Source organism: Leuresthes tenuis, unplaced genomic scaffold, assembly GCF_036924035.1.
Source record: "Leuresthes tenuis unplaced genomic scaffold, fLeuTen1.0.hap1 SCAF_6, whole genome shotgun sequence".
NCBI lineage: Eukaryota > Metazoa > Chordata > Actinopteri > Atheriniformes > Atherinopsidae > Leuresthes > Leuresthes tenuis.
The window spans coordinates 6032064-6051898 of record NW_027325360.1 but is presented as its reverse complement, the minus strand read 5'-3'; the positions used below and the strand labels follow the sequence as shown (position 1 = coordinate 6051898).

At 43.1% G+C, this 19835-nt stretch overlaps 2 protein-coding genes across 2 annotated transcripts in view; both read right to left on the bottom strand.

Annotated features, from left to right (window-relative positions):
• Window positions 1-19835, bottom strand: part of bmp3 (bone morphogenetic protein 3) — a 458962-nt gene that overhangs the window by 20175 nt on the left and 418952 nt on the right. The window lies entirely within an intron of this gene.
• LOC140309463 (protein unc-13 homolog B-like) overlaps window positions 1-19835 on the bottom strand; it is a 135198-nt gene that overhangs the window by 100783 nt on the left and 14580 nt on the right. Inside the window, exons 4-6 of the mRNA XM_072387322.1 lie at window positions 19540-19607; window positions 19280-19337; window positions 17610-17823 (exon numbers count right to left, since the gene is read on the bottom strand). Coding sequence (XP_072243423.1) covers window positions 17610-17823; window positions 19280-19337; window positions 19540-19607 — 340 coding nt within the window. The remainder of the gene's footprint in view (window positions 1-17609; window positions 17824-19279; window positions 19338-19539; window positions 19608-19835) is intronic.

The window sequence follows — 19835 nt, the reverse complement described above, 5'->3', positions numbered from 1 at the left end:
ACTCACAAGGAGAGAAATGTGTGACTGCTGGATGATTGAGACTGTTAACGAGGAAAGTGGTTCTATGCTTTAACTGGAATGATTTACTTTGTCTTGGGTGTAAGCCAAATTACTTCTCACAGTTTTATCCCTGAGTACAGCCTGCCTCCGTGGTGTGCGCTGCAACACCGCCATAAATCTATCAGAGTTAGATTCATTTAAACAAATTGGCTGAGACTTGGAAATAATTCAGGGTACAGCAGGGGACAGAGGAAGGAGGGGCTCTATATCTGCCTTACCAGTGAAAAGCTAATAAATAAATCCATTGGTTTCTTCATTCACTGTGCTTCCATCACTGTCAAGTAACGTATTACTGAGGTGTTGTAAAATAGCTCCGGTGTACTTACACCTCTGCACAGCCTCTGACAATTTCCTATGATATGATCATGAAACTTACAAAGGCAGATTTTAGATTAATCTGTTTGTATTCATGGCTGTGGATGTATCACATTGTCTAAAGCAGAAATTCATTTGAGTTAAATAAATTGTTTAAATTTCTAAGATGGGAAAGGGGCAAAAGGGTCCAACAAATAACTAGAGAATGGGAAATAAGAGGAAACAAGGAAGAGGAAAAAAACTTGATATCTATCTACAATAGTATGATAAATTAACAACGCCATTTATCATACAGATACTAGCCTTTTAGCAGTTTCTTTTGTCAATAGATCCTTTGGCTGATCCGTTCCCAAATCCGCTTGCAAAGGTTCAAGAGTGTTCATTTCATTTTTATCTAACTCAGATGGAGTGACCATTAACTGAGGTTTATCCAAACTTTCTGTTTGTGAACCTGAGTAAGAAGGGAGGTCTGACTGTGGTGTCTGTGCTAACGTGTCACAGCTTCCTGTTTTTGATGTCTCTGTTGGTCCTTCTGTATCACTGGCATCTGCACTTTCAGTGTCTCCAGAACCTGGGGAAGGTTTGTCAGATTCTGGCTCATCAAATTCATCTATACGTTTTGGACTTTCAGGCTGAGGTGGGGATGTGACCACAGGAGGGGTGGATTCAGTTTTGGGAGAGTCAGATGTGCCAAACATTGAGGTTAGTTTCATGCCAAACACAGATGAAGCAGGTGATGTTTCCTCCTTTCCTGCTGGCTTTTCATCCTGGAAAATACCAGCTGAAAGGCTTTTAAAACCTGAAAAGAGACCACCATCTGTCTGTTGTGGCTGCGTTGTCTTGACAGCAGTGGCTGGGGATGTTGTGGTGGTGAAAAGGGATCCAATAGATGATGTGCCTTCAGCAGCTACAGACATAAAGCCAAATTTAGGGGTTGTCAGACCGGGTATTTCAAACATACCCTTGGTTTCAGGAGCTGTGGGTGGTGCAGATTTCTCTGACACCGCAGCACCTGGCTCATCTGAAAGCCCAACATGTTCATCATCTTCTGCCTCTTTCACCGGGCTGGTAGTTTTTATGATAGATTCAGTCACAGAACTTTCTTCTTCTTCTGTTTTGTCTTTTCTTTCTGCCTCTTCCATTAGCCCCTTTTCAGGCAGTTCAGAGTCCTCTGTGCTTTTAACATGCCCATCTTCAGGTAGATGTGTACTCTCTGCAATGGACTTTTCAGTGTTCTCAGAGTTTGACACATTTGCAGAGGGCAGCCCTTGTCCAGACTCTGAACCAGACTGTGGAGGTTCCTCAGGTTTGGTTGTCTCGGGACCTTTAAACATTCCAAATAAGTCACTGGTAAGGGATTCTGTTGCAATGCTACTCGGCAGGCCAAAAAATGAGCTTTTCTGTTGTTGTTGTTGTTGCTGTTGTTGTTGTGGCTGACGAGGAGCTGGTGATGATGATCCAAAAATTGATCCAGGGGAATTTGAAAAAAATCCACCAACAGTTGGTGATTTACTTGGTGCACTTGGGGCAGAAAACATAGACATAAAGCCAGAAAATGGAGCAGGTTCAGGGGGCTTCTGTGGTCCTGCTTGTCTTGGACCAGCCATTCTTGGTCCGGCCATTCTTGGTCCGGCCATTCTCGGTCCAGCCATTCGTGGCCCTGCCATTCTTGGTGGTCCCATTCTTTGTCCTGGGGGACCAGGTGGTCTGGCCATGCCTGGTCTGGGCTGTTGCTGTGGCGGAGGACCAGCAGGTACTGATGAACTGCTCCCAACAGATTTTTCTTGAGTTGATGACAAGGTCACTTCAACAGCAGAGTCACTTTCACCACTTTTTTGTATTCCACTTACAGGTTCTATAGTATCCTCTAATTTTGCTTCGGTTTCACCAGATGAAACTTTCAACTCTTTCTCTTTTTCTGATTCTGAAACTAAAGTAACTGCACTAACCATAGTTTCTGGAGTAGATTTCTCTGTTTTTTCTATGACTGAACCAACCACAGTTGCATCTTTTGTTAACATTTCTGCATCTGTGACTGCTTTTCGTTGCTCATCAGCAACTTTCAAAGCCTCCTCTGATGATTTTTCCACATCAGGAACTGCTGTGTGTTCTTCACCAGCAACTTTCAAAGCCTCCTCTGATGATTTTTCAGCATCAGCTGTTTGTTTTTCCTCACCAGGAGTTCTCAAATCCTCCTGAGGTGATTTTCCCACATCTGCAACTAAAATTTGTTCATCACAAGCAACTTTCAAAGATGCTTCAGATGATTTCTCAGCATCAACATCTGCAGTTTGTCCTCCACCAGTCATTTGCAAAACCTCCTCATTTGTTTTTTCTGTCTCTGAAAGCTTTACCTCCCCCTCAACAACGACTTTTGTTTGTTCCCCTTCAGCCATTTCAGAGCTGGTGTGTGTTTCAATAGAATCTTTAATACTTTCTGGCATTTGGATGGTGTCATTTTTCTGTGCTGCGCTCTGGATCCCAACACTGTCAGTTTCATTGTCTGTACTTTGAATTTCTAAAATATCAGTCTCTGATTGAGAAACTTTGTTCTCAACATCCACTGCATCTTTTGATTCTTTATATTCATTTGAAATGTCTGACTGTGAAATGTCACACGCTCGTTTTACAGTTTGTTTGTCTATGAGTGTCTCTTTCTCTGGCAGATTACTGGTAATGTTCGATGTATCTGTGATAGAGGTTTCAATCATCACTGAGTCAGAGGAAAGGTTTTGTTGCATTGTAGTTTCTTCGTCCACATCTATATATGGTTCTGTTTGGGGAACAGAATTTTCTGTAGTATTTTTAGTGCCATCTCTGGTTGAATCTTGAACATTTTGGCACACCTGCTCAACTTGAAGTTCCTCCTTCGCTGATGATATAGAAAGAGACCCAGAGGGTAATTTATGTACGGTTTCAACACCATTATCATTTGCTGCTTCTGTAAATGTTGTGTCTATGACTTTCACTGGCTCTGAGGCAATCTCCTCTTTGATAGGAACTGTTTTTTCTGGCTCTGTTTTGGTTTCCTCCAAGAAAGACATCCCAAATAGGCCAAACCCAGTTTTAGGCTTGTTACTGTCAGAACTCCCACCAAGTGAAAACACAGAGGACACTTTGAAAACACCCTCTGATTCAGGTGGTTTAGAAACTGCACCTGGTTGCACTTCTGATGTTTGTTGGTTCTGTCCACCAAACATAGAGAGCAATCCCTTTCCTGAGATCTCCGGACCACTTACTCTTGGAGGTGGAACCGCTGGTCCAGGTGGACGTACTCTAGGTCCCGGTTGGGGTTGGGCACCAAGACCTCCAAACTTGGAAAACAAACCAGTACCTGAGGTATCTTTCTGTGTTGCAGAACCTGGTAGGATGCCACCAAATAGAGAAGATCCAACAGAAGGTCCTCTTGGTGGAGCACCACCCCCTGGATGACCTCTTGGACTGGGTGGTTGTTGAGGTGCAGAAGTACCAAACATAGAAAACAGACCTTTTCCAGGAGGTTCTTTTGGTGGAGGACCTCTGGGTCGCACACTTTGAGCAGTTGGACCCCTTGGGCCAGGTGGTGGCTGACTACTGGAACCACCAAACATAGAAAATAGTCCTTTTGCCTGATCTTGTGGGACTGACGGTTGTGGTGTGTCTTTGGTCTCAGCTGAAGAAGGGACATTTGACCCACCAAACATTGAGAGTAGCCCCGTCCCAGTAGTGTCTTTTGTCGATGAGCCAGGAAGAATGCCACCAAGTATTGATAATCCAGTTTGGGAGGAGGTCTGTTGTGGGGTTGCTGTGGAACCACTAAACATAGAAAATATGCCTTTTCCTGCTTGCTCATTAGGCTGTTCAGCTTTGGACTGATCACCCTTGACAGCAGAACTGTCTTCCTTGGAGACAGGAATTTCCTCTGTGGGAGGTTTGATGGGACTGGGCTCAGGGGAAGATAAACTAACATCCCTTTCAGTTTTGTCATCAAGCTGTTGAACACCTTCAGGTGATTTAACATCTGAAACTGAGTGTTCTTTCACAGGAGAACTGTCAAGACAAGGAACTTCTTCAGGTAACACAACATCTGACGATAAACTAACATCCCTTTCAGTTTTGTCATCAAGCTGTTGAACACCTTCAGGTGATTTAACATCTGAAACTGAGTGTTCTTTCACAGGAGAACTATCATGACAAGGAACGTCTTCAGGTAACACAACATCTGACGATAAACTAACATCCCTTTCAGTTTTGTCATCAAGCTGTTGAACACCTTCAGGTGATTTAACATCTGAAACTGAGTGTTCTTTCACAGGAGAACTGTCATGACAAGGAACTTCTTCAGGTAACACAACATCTGACGATAAACTTTCATCCTTGTTTGCTGATTCTGCAGGGGACTCAGCACTTTGTGGTGTTTTTTCCTCTGAAGTCGTTTTTTCATCCTGACAGGCCATGTCACTGACAGGATTAACGACGTCAAGTGCTGCTACGTCTTGAGTTGTTGACTCTTTTTCTGTGGAAGTCTCTTCAAGCTGAGGGTCATGTGACTCAGTGGTCTTTGATGTTACCTCAGCTTCTGAGAGGGAAGCCTCTATAGTTGAGCTTTTCTCAGTTGGGATGTGCTCTGAGTCTTGTTCATTTTCATATGTATGATCCGCTGTAGTCAGTGTAAGTGACATCTCTCTTGTGCATGTACTAATTTCCTCGTTAGTTACCTCAATAGATGCCTCAATGCTACTGCATTGTGTTGTACTGGAATCCTTAGAAATATCAGACTGTGCAACAATATCATCTGGTAAAAGATCTTTACGGTCTGCTGGCATTACAGGTGTGGTGTCTTCGGAGACACTAGCCTTTGGCAGATCAGCCTTGCAACTTTCACTGAATTCAAGTTCATTTTTCTCTTCTTCTGGTGAGCTTGCTGCTGAGACAAAAATATGGGGCAATCTAACATACGGACTTGACTCATCTGGTTTGTTGTCTGTACCAACAGGAGGCATTTCTGAAGAATTAATACCAATGTAGATTGACCTTGGCTGTCTACTTTTTCCCTGGGATATCTTGGCTTCAGAGGAAATCTCACCAACTCCGTCACTGACACGAATAGACTCTGTGGATATATTTTGTTTAGAATCCGCCAAATTTTGCTGTTGTGACATGTCCGATTCAGAAACAGACATTTTATTTGTGATGGCAGACATCTCTTCAGCAATTGCTTTTGATGGTACCTCTGGTAATTTACGTGAAAGCTCAACTGAACCATCAGTGCTCTGTATTCCTTCATGTAGCATGGTATCGGGTGGTTTAACTGATGAAGTTGAAGGAAGAGGCAATTCTTTTTCTGGTGTTTCACTTGCCGGGCTTGCATTTAATGTTGCTTGTAGTTGTTGATTGTCTTGAGAAAGAGATACAGACTTGAAAACACCCAGTGTTGACTTGTTGAGTGTAGAATCCACTGGTGACACCACTAAGGATTTTTGTTGGTTTATATCACTTGATTCAGTAATCAATAAGGATGCTGGAGCCAACTCTGTCTCCATGGCTGTGGATCGATCTTTGGATAATTGAGATGAAGCAGCTAGTTTATCTTCAGGTGGTTTAGATTTAGACTTATCCTGGTCACTTACATGTGCTGGTGTGAGAGGCAGAGAACTTGACACAACAGGAGTTTGTGGGCTTGAGGTAATTGCCTCTGACATTTTAGCAGCAGGGGTTACTGGGGCAGCTGTCTCTTGACGAACAGCAGGCATTTGTGGTGGAGTAATTTGTGTACTGTGGTCCACAGGCTTAGACACAATCTCAGTGTGGTGGGACATAATGGCTGTCTTTTTACTGTCCAACCCACTAAATTTAGAAATTAAGCCCTTGACAGAGGTGGACACTGCTGGTGTTAAAGGTACCTGTGCTCCCTGAGATTCAGTTCTGAAACTATGATTCTCCCAACTACTCTTTATCTGTATTGCGGGCACTGGGTCATATCTTGTAGTAGGTTGTGATACTATTGTGCTAATTTGCGTTGCATGTTGAACTGAAGTCAGAGCACTTGAAGGTACAGCTGGAGCTTGATAATCCTGGGCAGTGATATGGCTTTGGCTGAGATCAGGTTGCTTTGAAAATTCAAGAGGTCCTTTTGAAGAATATGCTACAGCTGGAGCACCGTGCACAGGTTGTATCACTCTAGGTGGTAAAGATGGATCAGTTCCGTGTTTCTGCTGTGCTTGCTGAATAATCGAACCAGACCCAGCATTCAAAGACAGTGGTGCAGGAACAGGTTGGGAACCACCATATAGCTGCTGCACAGAGGAAGAAGATGACTGTCTACTACGTGTCAATGTTCCATATTCTTCACACTCCTCACTGCTCCCATAGCTGTCCAAAGTTGCCTGCTTGATAAGAATTTTAGGTCTTCGGGTCATGCCACACTGAACGCTTGTATTTTGTCCTTGCAGCATCAGGGTCTTTGGCTGAGAACTCACAACAGATGAAGCCCAGTCAATTTCCAAACCTGGATGTTGGTATTGCTGTTGCACAACTGAATGGTGTGTTGGCAGTTGAGGAGACATTTGTTCAGGTCTTTTTGATCCAAAATGTACACCACTGGTCTCTTGGTATGTACTGTTAAGTGATAGCTGTGCAGAATACATGTTCTGTGTAGTCTGGAAAGCAGAATGCTGAGGAGGCTGTATCCTCCATTCAGTGGGAACAAGAGGAGAAAATGACGAATTTACTGGTTCAGAGATTATTCCTGTTCCTGAGTGTATTCCAGGTTGAGCTGTGGTCTGTTTATCAGTTGAATATTGTGATGGCATTTGAGTTTGAGAAAATCTGGTGTCAATTCTGACCTCATTGTTGTTTGCCGGTATATATTGCTGTGGAGAGTACATACTGCATTCAGATGAGAAAGAAACACAAGGAGAGGTAAAATCCTTTGCATCTTGATGGTCAACATTTGTTGTTTTGTTTTGAAGATCCACAGTTAAGTCAACAACACCCACAAATTTCTTCTTTTGCACCTGTCTTTCAGCTTGCCTTCTTTCAGATGTTTCTTTCTTAGCTTGTCTGTTTGTAAAGTTCATGGGCTCTTCATGTTTGAGTTCAGTTTGACTGTTTGAAAGAATAGTTCTATTTAGACTGTCTTTAGGTGAGAAGTCAACTGGCTTGTTTTGTTGCCGTGTGTCATTGTAGATGGTCTTTGTCTGTGAAAACTCCTCACTGCAGTGGTAAGTAGAAATCGGTCTATGCAGTGTCTCAGTTGTGTTGACTGCGCTCATAACTTGTCTTCTTTGCTGACATACAGTTTGCTCCACTATGAGTGGTATACCAACAGACCCATTCCAACAGATAGTTTCCTTGTTTCTGACTAATGGCATGACTCCTGTGGATAAGATAACAGGAGCTGTCTCAGACTGTTTCTGTTGGGATTTTGGAGACATGTCTAGGAAGTTTCTGATGGAATTTGCTGGTGCAGATGCTTCTTGCGATCCAGTTTGCAGAAATGCTTGTTGGATTGGTTTCTGTGATCCTACCACTGTTTTCTGTTGCCTTTTGGGTTGCTCCAGGGGAGGGTGTGTCTCCACAATTAGTGGGACACCAACAGGATCTCCTTGAGAATATGTCAAGCTTGATCGTCTTGTACGTACCAGTGATACTAGATCTGAATGGTGTGCCACAACATCAGATTTATATTCCTTTGTTGACATATCTACTGTGCCTTTAATGGAGTTTGCTGGAGCTGTACTGAGTAAGTGCGGTTGGGTAATGGACTGTGATACACTGGAGGGCTGCATTGTTGTATAAATGGGAAGAGGCTGCTGCTGTATTGACTGTTTCTGTTGGGATTTTGGAGACATGTCTAGGAAGTTTCTGATGGAATTTGCTGGTGCAGATGCTTCTTGCGATCCAGTTTGCAGAAATGCTTGTTGGATTGGTTTCTGTGATCCTACCACTGTTTTCTGTTGCCTTTTGGGTTGCTCCAGGGGAGGGTGTGTCTCCACAATTAGTGGGACACCAACAGGATCTCCTTGAGAATATGTCAAGCTTGATCGTCTTGTACGTACCAGTGATACTAGATCTGAATGGTGTGCCACAACATCAGATTTATATGCCTTTGTTGACATATCTACTGTGCCTTTAATGGAGTTTGCTGGAGCTGTACTGAGTAAGTGCGGTTGGGTAATGGACTGTGATACACTGGAGGGCTGCATTGTTGTATAAATGGGAAGAGGCTGCTGCAGAACAGGGACAATGTTTCTGTCTGAGATTTGCCACACTTGCACAGGGATAACATTTTGAGACTGCATTTGGCTCTTTGATTCCACTGGAGTTGGCTCAACTACAAGTGGAATACCCACAGAATCTTTTCTTGCAACTGCTCTTGCACTTGGCTTATTAACAAGTGAAATTGCTTGATCTGGGGCACACTTATTTTCAGGTGTTGTTTTTTCAAGTGTAGCTTCAGATAGCTTGGGTGACATATCCAACACTGCTGCTGTGGGTTGTTTTGGTGAAAGGGGTGTTTCATGTGTTTGTTTTGTGACTCTTGTCTGTGATTTTGACTGATTTGACTGCGTTAGGACCCCAGTTTTGCTGTGCCAGCATTGTCGTTGATACAGAACAGAGTCTGAGTGACACTGAAGCTTATTGTCAGCCCCCTGCTGCGCAACCACTTGGGAATGGATCATATAGTTACCATGAAGTTTTTCAGAGGGGATGGCCTCATTTAGAGCCACTTCCTTTGAGCCAGAAGAAGATTTAGAAGTCATGTCTTGCGTTGCCTTTACTGAACTACCTGGGTCCTCAACAGGGGGTGAATGAATATACACTGTTGATTGCAGCTGAGGCTCTGGTGATAATGCTCTATATGTTAAGTCAATGGATCCATGATGACTAGATATTGTGACTGTCTCCACATGGGCTAATGGTTTTCTCCTTGTCAATGAAAGTGCCTCACCTGCAGGATCCTTTGATGGCAAAACAGCTTGCTGAGGCTGCTGGGATGTTGTCTTGACAGACATATCAAGTGTAGCTTTAATTGAGTTTGCTGGTGCAGTTTGTTGATATTGTTGAAGCTTTTCACTAGATTGATAGGAAGGAGGCATAGATATCGGAAACTGCTTTGTAAGACGAGTTGTGACTAATGGTGGGCTTTGCTGTTTGGGTACTTGTTGTTCTTGAATGTCCACTTGTTTTCTCATAACAGGGCTCAGAAGAGGTGAGGCACGTGCAGGTTGTATTGACTCTGTTTTCACAGCTTGTTTGACAACCCCATCAAGTGTAGATGCTTTGCTGGAAACATGAGTAACTGTAGAGCTTGTTGGTCCTGATGTCACTTTATTCTCAGAACAATTTGATAGTCCCGCAGATGCACCAGTTAGTTTGTGTGAAATAACTTCTGCACCTTTGTTAGAAGCTTTGAAAGCAGTTTGGTTCGTTCCTGCTCCTTGAGATGTACTGTGGGAGGCTGGTGGTCTCTGGATATGAACTGAAGAAGGTACATTGCTAATACCAACTTCTGGCCTAGACATTCTTCTCTCTGACTTGTTATGTTGATCAATTGGCATACCCAGGTTGGTCTGAGAGTCTGCTCGACTGTCCTGTAATGAGCTCACATTAGGATATTCTGAATTTTGCCATTCAGTTTCATCTTCCTGAATTTCTTTAGTAAGATCTACAGCAGTGATGGTCTTGTCAGTCAGGTCCTTGTTTGCTTCAGTATCAATCTGCTTTTTCTCTTTGAATCTTTTCAACTTGTACTTTGTAAAGTCAACAATGTCATCTTTTTGTGTAGCTTCACCACTGGCGTCACTCACATCTTTTTGTTTGATATTTTTGCTTTTGTTCATTGTGGCAGAAAAATCTAGGACTTTATTGACTATTTGAGAGCCACTGGTAGAGGGAGAAGATTTCTGATTTCTGTTGTAAAGATAGGCTTCACTATATGTAGATGAAGACTCGTTCAAGATGTGTAACTTGGGTGTAAATTCCTTAGAGGAATCTTGTGGCTGTTTCTGAACCTGGGAGGATGTTTGGCCCTCTGTTGAAGCACTACTCCCTTTGCTAATGTCACACGTCCCTGTGACTGTGGTCTTATTTGCTTGGGATATTACTTTAGGTTTATCTGCCTGTGATGGCTGCCTTGCAAGCTGGGGTCTCTGTGGGCAAACAGAGGGTACAGTTGAGGTGGATGTCATGGCTAAACTCCTAACATAAGTAGCCTGTGCCGATGGGGGTGGAGAGCTGCCAGCAGTTGATGGTGTAGGCAGTTTCCTTCCTGTCTGTACAGGTCCAGGTATTTTTGAGGTTGACGGGGTCCCAGACACAATTTTTGAAGTTTCTGAAGGCTTGCTAGACACAGATGTTGACTTGACAGATGCTGATGGCAGTGTTTCAGCTTTACTTGCATCAGTGATAGTGGGCTTTCCAGTGGTCCCTGAAAATATGGTACTTGACCTTTGTCTTGGTTGGTCTGCATGTTTATCATCTACATGTCCAATCTTGATTTCAGGAATTGGGTAGTGTTTACTTTGACAGGTTTGTGTTGAACAATGCAAAGGAGAATGTGCAGGTGATGGTGCAAGCACATTTTTTATTCCCTGATCCTTCCAATACGGACCTCCATGCCCCCCTTTTAGAGATTTCAAACTAAAATCAGCTGCTTCCATTGGCTCCTCTTGACAGCTGTAAGTGTTTTGTACTGATTCCACCTTTATCTTTTTAAGCTTGTACACAGTAAAGTCTACAGGTTGCTCTGTTTGAGAAGACATAGACTCTTGAAACATTTGAGAGAAGCTTTCCAAATTCATGTTCATTATTTTTTCTCCCTTTCTAAATGCAGACGTTAAATCCTCAGGTGCATCTGATGACAATAAGTTAATCTGTTGCTGGCCTGGAAACCAGACGGCTTTACTTTCATCACTGAGGGGGATTTTAAAACCACACAGGGTCACTTTATCAGGTTCTTTTTGTTTAAGAATGTAGGCAATATTTTCAGTGATATTTCCTAAAGTTTGCATATCCTCTTCTGTTGCACAGGCATAGAGATGTCTACCAGCTTTGTCTGTTAAAAGAGAGTAAATGTAGTCTTCATCTGTATAAACATAATATCCACAGTCCCCAGCCTCAGCTGGCCACCATAACCCTTGTTCTAAAAGTGAAAGCCATTGTTGGTACCACTCAGAATCCTCGAATGGCATTTCTTCACCAGCCCCTGCTATGCCTGCAGAACTGCTTAAATCCAAGGCACCACGTCTTAAGTCAACTGGACCCTTTTTTGTGGCAAGTCGTTTTAAAAATTCAGTGGCTGATTTCAAATCAAAGTCTTCATCTTTTAAATGACTGTTAATAGAACTTGTATCCACTACTTTGTTGAATTCCTGTCCACTGTATTCTGTAAGCGACTGGCATCTGCTTAACCGTGTCTTCGTTTTTTCCATTGAGAGATTCAGAGCACTTCCACTTGCAATCCAAGGTTTCCTGTTCCCATTGAGATCGTTCAAATGGTCACAGCTACTCCAGGGTTTTTTGTCTCTGCAACTCATATCAAACAAAATAACATCTTCACATGGCTCAAGAAAGCGATTTCTGCTCTCAAAAAGCTGGGCAGCAGTATCCTTCCAAGGATGTGAGGGTACATTGAAGTCACTGATGTCAATTTCTTTAGGATTTAACCATGAACAATTCTCCCATTGAGGTGCTGTAACTGTGGGTGGCATGTGCCTTTGGGATGTTTGGTTGTCAGAATGAATTTGAGTTGCAAGGGCTTCAGCGAGGACATAATCATTGAGTTGTTGCCACAGAAGAGCTTCTATGAGACACTGATGTTCATATAGTTCAGGTGGAATAACACCATATTCTGTAAAGTTGTATAACAGATCTTTGTAACCATACTCACCTGCTGTCCCATACAAGAGACGCTGAATTTCCTCAAGATAGCGCTGTGTTGGGGAAATTGTAGGATCTTGCCTAGTCTGAGAATGCAGATGTTCTTTACGGGTATCAACATCTGGATTAGCATAAGTAGCTGCAGCTGTGAGTTGTGCTGTACTTGAAGGGATATCTTCCTTACTCTTCGGTTGAGAATGATCAAGATGGCCTTTATCCTTTTCCTTTTCAGATGCAGAGGTACTAGTGTCACTGGAGACTGTTTTGAAAATGTTGGATAACAATCCAGGAGATGTGTCAACTGTGCTGGTTTTTGGTTCCTCCTTTCCAGACTGAGATGTGGATGGCTGCTGAGCTCTTGACTGCGGCTCCTCTGTGACACTAAAAATACCCGAGAGAAAACCTTTTTGAGGTGGACCTTTTGAATCCTTATCAAGCAAAGCTTCATGAGAGGAATGTGCCTCTACTGGTTTAGTTCTCTGAATTTGTGGCCGGCTTTGACCAGCACGTGGCTGCTGCTGCTGTTGTATTGCTTGAGGGCTCATCTGATCGGCAGTAGATGAGGACTGTTCCACAGTAGCTGAAATTTTGTTTAGCAGGCCAGAAAATAATCCCCCAGATTCAGGTTGGGGTTGATTTAGCCCTGATTTAACAGGTGGTTCTCCTAGTTGAGGAGGTTGAGGTGTCTGTTGTTCCTGTGGTACATTGTCACCAGATGCAAGCTTAAGAATGCCTGAAAGCAGACCTCCACTTTGACTTGGCTGCTGGCTTGCCGGTTGTTGAGGGCTTGTTGATTTGCTAGGCTGCTGCTGCTGTTGTTGAGGTGATGACTGTCCAAACAGACCAGATAAGAATCCTCCCTGCTGACTGGTTTGAGATGACTGTTGACTTGAAGGTTGAGCAGGTTTATTGCCCTGTTGCGATCCAGACTGTGTGCTGGGTTGTTGGGGTGCATTATCAGTGGATGCTAACTTATTAAAAAGCCCTGACAGCAGTCCACCTTGCTGTGGCTCTGATGCAGACGCAGCAGCTTGTGATGGTATCTGGTTTTGCCTACGCAGAGGCTGTCTGTTTCCTTGTTGGGGTTGCTGCTGGTTTTGATGGCCTGCAGGTGGCTGCTGCTGAGCTGGAGGAGTCGAACCAGCTGAAAATAGTCCAGAGAGAAAACCTCCTTGTTGATTAGGTGGTGGCTGGGTTGCTTTTGGGCCCGGTCTTTGTGCCTGTTGCTGAGCTTGTTGACTCCCAGCTGCAGGCTGTGGAGTACCAACATCTGCTATTTTGTTAAATAACCCAGTTAGCATACCTCCAGGACCACTGGGGGGTTGTTGTGGAGGTACTTGGTTTTGTCTTTGTAGGTTTTGTCTATTGGCTGGTTGCTGATTGGGTTGGTTCCCAGACTTAACACTCTGTGGCAGCTGTGAAGGGTTTGCAGGAGCAGAGTCTTGCCCCCCTACTCCAAACAGCCCCGACAGGAAGCCTCCTTGATTGGAAGATGCTTGCTGGGGAGTAGGTTCTGTGAGTTTCAACAAACCTCCAAATAGTCCACTTTGCTGCGATGTTGTTGTTGTTTTTGGAGGTGGTTTTTCAGCTGTTGTGTCAGTCAGTTTATGTTCATTTGGATGCTGATTTAAGGCTACAGGTTGTTTCTGTTGCTTGTCTTGTTGACCTTCTGTTGAACCCAATTTCATCAGTCCTGACAAAGGCCCTGTGGACTGAGCAAGGGGAGCCGTACCTTGACTCAAATTTTCTTCAGATCCTTCCATTTTCGTCTTTTGGTCAGTTGTCTCTGGCCGTGACTCTTGACTAGACTGAGTCGGTTGAGACCCAGTTACTGTATCTGTAGCTTTTTTCAAGAGCCCAGATAATAGTCCTTCAGTCGGTGGCTGCGCAGCACTAGGTTGTCCTTGTCCTTGAGTTGGAATTTGGCCAGAAGGGCCTGGTTGGTCTCCTGGCGATGTTGACAATGATTGGTTTGTAGGAGCTGCGACCGTATCAGAAGCAAATTTCAGAAATCCAGACAGTAGTCCTCCGGACTGTGGTGTGGCAGAATTCTGTTGCACTTGGGGAGAAGATTGGGAGGATGATGAAAATAAGCCTGAGAACAGACCACCCTGTTGAGGCTGACTGCTCCCTCCCTGGATTTTCTTGTCAGATGTAGCATCTTCTGTTGATCCTAATTTCAACAGCCCAGAAATAATTCCTTGAGGCTGTGAGGTTTCTGGTTGGGACCTGTCTTCCACAGACTTAGGAGGACCTTGATCTTGAGAAGTGACATTTTCCTCAGGCAACATTTGCTTCTGAGAAGGTTGCTCTGCACAAGAAACAGTGCTCTCTGTGGTTTCTGGGAGCATTTGTTCAGCATGAGGCTCAGTTTGACCACTAGGTTTGGTGAGTATCACAGTCGGAGTCATTGTTTTTTTTGCCGGCTCCTTGGGGGTTTCACCTGGGGCTGCCTTAAACAGGTTAGAAAACCAGCCAGTTTCGGTGTTTCCTTTTGGTACACTTTCAAGAAGTGCAGCACGATTTGGAGAGGGGGATCTTGTAGTGGTAGGAGATGGACCTTTTGGAGGAGTACTGGCATCTTCACCTGTTGCAAACTTTAGAATACCTGACAGCATACCTCCCTCTGCTTTTGGTGCCGTTGTTGTGGAAACATTTTCTGAAAAAAATGGGATTTTGAGTTTGCTGCCTAAAAATGACTCTTCAGCAGGTTTGGTGTCACTCTGTGAGGAATTTTCTGGAGGAGCGGTTGATATGAGGGTGGAAAGAGATTTTTTAAAAGGACTGAAGAATCCTGTGTCCTCTGAACTGCCCTCAGGTTTAGTTTCAGATATTGCAGATGTTCTTCTTTGCTGAATATCAGGTAGTTCACCAGATGACTCGGTTTCTGGAAGAAGCTCCACTGACCCACTTCCTGTGTCCTGGGAAAGCTCAATTGATCCACTTCCTGTATCTGGCAAAAGCTCAACTGATCCTGTTCCTGATCCTGGTCTTAAATCGCCTGATAACTGCCGCTCAATTTGTGAGCCTTCTCTATTAGGACTTGTGGGTCTGGTTACAGACCCTTGTTGGGAGTCTTTGCTTGCAGCAGATAGACTCCTTTGTTCTGACGGCTGAGGTGATGGCTCTCGAGAAGGGGGGGCACTAGAAAAAAGTCTCAAAGGACTAAGCCTTCCTAACATGGATTCAAATCCAGATGTTGGTTGGTTACCAGTTGATGCACTGCCTTGTGCCTCTGTGCCAACTGACGCCTGATTAGTGTCAGGCTGTCGAGTGGGTTCCGAGGACTGAAAAGGTAAAAAAGACTGAAGAGAAAACTTCTTCTCAGTAGTGGGCTCCTGAGAGGCAGGAGGAACTACAGCCACTGGTGGAGAGGTACCACTACTTTTGGGTATAAATGCAAGCAGCTTTGAAATGCCAGATTCAGGTTGTGGTGATGCTTGGGAGGTAGGTGGCTCTGCTACAGGGGCACCAGAGGTGTCTATTGTTTCAGTATTAGCTTTAGGGATGAATGACAGCAATTTTGAAATACCAGAGTCTGCCTGTGGTGTTTGTGGTGATGGAATTGTACCTGAAGTTTCAACTTCAGTGGGAGACTTCGATCCTGTGATTGTACTGAATAATGAGCTCATTGCATTTTTTACCCCAGCTATGCCCTGTTCAACAGCACTATCCTCCTTAACATCAGGTTTGACCTCGCTGCTATTATTGTCTCCAGGTTGAACAACTTTAGCATCACTTGGTAGTGTTGGAAGTTTTCTTCTAGGTGGTTTAGGCATTGATTCATAGCTGTTGATTTCCTCCTCTTTTACAGCCAGGTATTCAGACACTGAGTGAACTAAGCTCTGCAGTTCATTCATTGGATCTACATATTCATCGCTCGGTTCCTCTACTGGAGACAACATAGGATCTTGTCCATGACCTGTTCTGCCTTTGCTTGAAAAACCTTGTCCTCCAAAATGGGACATATATTTGTCAGGGTAGTAATAGCTTTCATATTCATAACTAGCATCCCCCTCAGTGAATGCCAAATCATCTAGTTCCTCCTCAGATCCAAATGAATACTGCATCTCATCGGAACCAACTGAGTTATATTCAGTTCTCCCCCTGATCCTTGCAGCCTCTTCCCGTGCAGCTTCTTCCTCACGAAAGGCTGCATAGTTCTCCAGTGTGTCTTCTACAGCAGTTTTGGCCCACAGTCTGGTCTTGTAAAGTAGACTTTCTGTGTCTGTTGGCTGCCGTAGCTCCTTGACTGATGGAATTATATCAATTTCAGGGGGGGATGATTCATCCTCAAAGCTCCCGGCTTCTTTATAAACTAACCGTACTTCTCCACTGCCAAAGCCACACCTCTGTCTGTGTGTCTTGCTGTTTGGCTCCAGCATATCCTCTGATGATAGTTCATCACATTCTACAGTCTGATAGAACCTGCTACCTTTGGACTCACAACTTTCACTGATCCGGTAAATTATGCTTTTATCTTCATCCTCCCACATCTTCTGCTCAGCATCCAAATAGTCATCCAAGACACCCGCTGAGTCAGGCACTTTATATTTACTTTCCCAATCCTCCACACCCATACCTGAGTCAACAGGGATTATTCTAATTCCACCTTTACCATTTGATTGCCTGGATCAGATTAAAAGTAAAAGTAAACCAAACCAAAAAAAAGTGTCATGAGGAAAGCAGTGGAACACGATGCAAAGAGGAAGAAAAAAGACAAAGAAATGAAGCATTAGACACGAATAAAAGAAAAACAGATCATGCAAAGAAAAGCATCCAATAGAAAATGGATAAAAAGCCATATAAACTTGTGAGAAAAAAGCAGCTTGTTTGGGGTTTGTTTTAAAAGTTTGGCTTTAGTTCATGCAGTTTGACATAAAAGTCAGTTCAAGATGTTTGATTTATGTAAATATATTAATAGAACAGCTGGTTGGCTGTACATTTTCTCTGATTAAGTGACAGATTTATGTTATTTATGTAATGGAAACTGACATTGAGTACATTGATGCCAACAATGGAAAACATGATATGGTAAGAGCACCAAAAATCTTTGCTGCATAGTTATGTGTTCTATGTGCTGGAGCACACCCATTTACAGTGATTCACCTCTGCATTTAAATTGTGCCTTTTTAATGATAGCTCCAGTGTTTGCTAGATAAAAGTGCTGCTCTTAGTAACTTGAATCTTTAAAGTAAAGGCAGATATCATGCAAGGTTGGGAGAATTTGATTCAGGCCAATGGAAAAATTTATCATGAGCTCCCTTAGTGCATTAATAGTGTAGTAACACATAGTGACCATGGGAATATTTGTCTCATATTTCAGTGATAAAGGCAAAGAGCTGTGTGTCAGTGAGTCCATGTGTATTTACCTGGGTCCCCTCATTTCTCTATAGTCCATCTCATAGCTTTGTACACAGTCAGACTCCCTGGACAGGCTTGGGTGTTGGCCCCTTCGTCCTATGGGGTATTGGTGGATGGATGAATTTGGCTGTGAACTGTTGTAGATCCGTGGTTGTCTGTTGCCAGTTTCGCTGCGGTAGTCGCTGTCACGGTCGTCCATTGCGCTATCATGGTCATCATACGCTGGGTTGAAAACAATACAGACACCTAATTAAAGCACACCTACAACATTTCCATCCTACTCTGCACTGAAGACATGCCATCATTATAATACCATCTGACCTGAAATCTAGCAGGTCCCCATCATGCACAGTAAAATGTCTAAAGATATTCCAGAACATGGGTTTGGTGTTTTATCAACCAAAAAGAATACACATATCACTCCAGCACTCACTGAATACCTTTGGCTACCCATCATCTAGTTCTACCATCCCTATCCACAAGGCATCTCAGTCTAGACTGTTCTCGTTTGTGGTTCCACAATGATGAAGCGTCTCTCAGTACATAAAAAAAAATTCTTGAAAACTCAACTCTTCTGAGAACATTTCTTTTTCCTCTGACACCGTAAGCTGCACTTACATTGCACTTCTGTACCCCATCTACTTGTACTCTGTCATTTGAATATATTTAAATCTCAATGTGTGGACCAGGTTTTCTCACTATACTGTGGCTTGAATGTTGCCCCTCATTTGAACATATCTCTGGATAAAAGCATCTGCTAAATTTCTAAATGAAAATGTGAAATGTAAATGTAATGGACAAGTAATAAAAAAGATGGTTAAACAAAAAGTAGCATCTCTACCAGACTCCTAATGTGCAAGGATGGAAAGAACACTTCCAGAGAGTAGAAATTTTGAATAAATAGCTCCCTCTAGGGGTAGTAGGCATAAAATATAAAACCGAATAAACCCTGCACTGACAGGTTTGGTTTTGTTATAATTAATTTCACTGTCAATAAATCAGAAAACAGCAAGAAATAAGGCAACCATGCTTTGTAATTTGAGGACACAAGACAGTAACATTTCAATGACAATGAAGACAAAGAATGGACCAAAGTGCAGCACTGCGCCATGCAAAGATGGAGAACAACAAACCACAGAGAGGAAAAAAGAAACATCCACCATACGTACTCTGATGGTCACTCCATCCAAAATAATTCCAACTGCCTGTGGCATGGAGGCAAGTTTCCAAAGAAGAGAAGTACACTTCATTACTGACAAATCAAACCAGTAACTGTGACTGGTGATGCCCAAATGGGTATGTTTAGTAGACAAAAACTCATCCTGATGTGTAAGATTTGTGAGAGAAATAACAGTATAAGATAGATGCGTGACACAATGAAATGAAGTCACATGAAGTAATGAAATGAGTTATTCTCCCACTGATACAACAAAACAAACACTTTTAACAAAGTTAACATCGGTTCTGGAAAAGCCTAATAGCTTCACACATAACCGAAAAGAAGAGACATTTCTTTCCCTTCTCATCACACTAGAAAAAATAAAGAAGAAATAATCCTTTTTGTCCGCATTAGTCACTGAGAATCAACACAAAGCACCCACAAAACAAAAACCCACAATAAAAGAACGTCAATGTTTTATGGCATGAAAATTGTGCTTATTTAACCTTTAAGACTTACAGCACTGGGAGCGCACAGACGGCATTCTTCTTCTCTGGTTATCCACCTGTATTGGATACTGATATGAGAGAAAAGACAAGACAAAATGGGAGAGGAGGAAGCAAAAATATTAAGAGATCAGAGTATGAAAATTATTTAATTGTATCACAGCACATAAACTCCCTGCTGTAACGACCATTATGTGTCATTAGGTGGCAGCAGAGGGTCAAAGCAAACTAGAAATGTACAACTTATTGACAGGAAACATGCTGTAAACTTACCTCATCATGCATGGTATTAATCCGCTCCAGTTTACTGGTCCAGAAATGGGCCTCGTCCTCTGGGATATCTGGAAATATGTATGAGACAGAAGAAACAGATGAAAAAAACTGAGACTGACATGCATGGAACAGAGGGGAATGTTGAGTGATAGATTAAAGGTAAAAAGAGAAAACAAGCAATGCAAGATGAAGAGGATGATGAGTCAGACTGTCAGATTTCCCGAGAAATAAAGTTAACATCAACTTTAGGGATCTCAGAGGTCCATCAAGATGTTGCATGAATGCAACATCTTTTG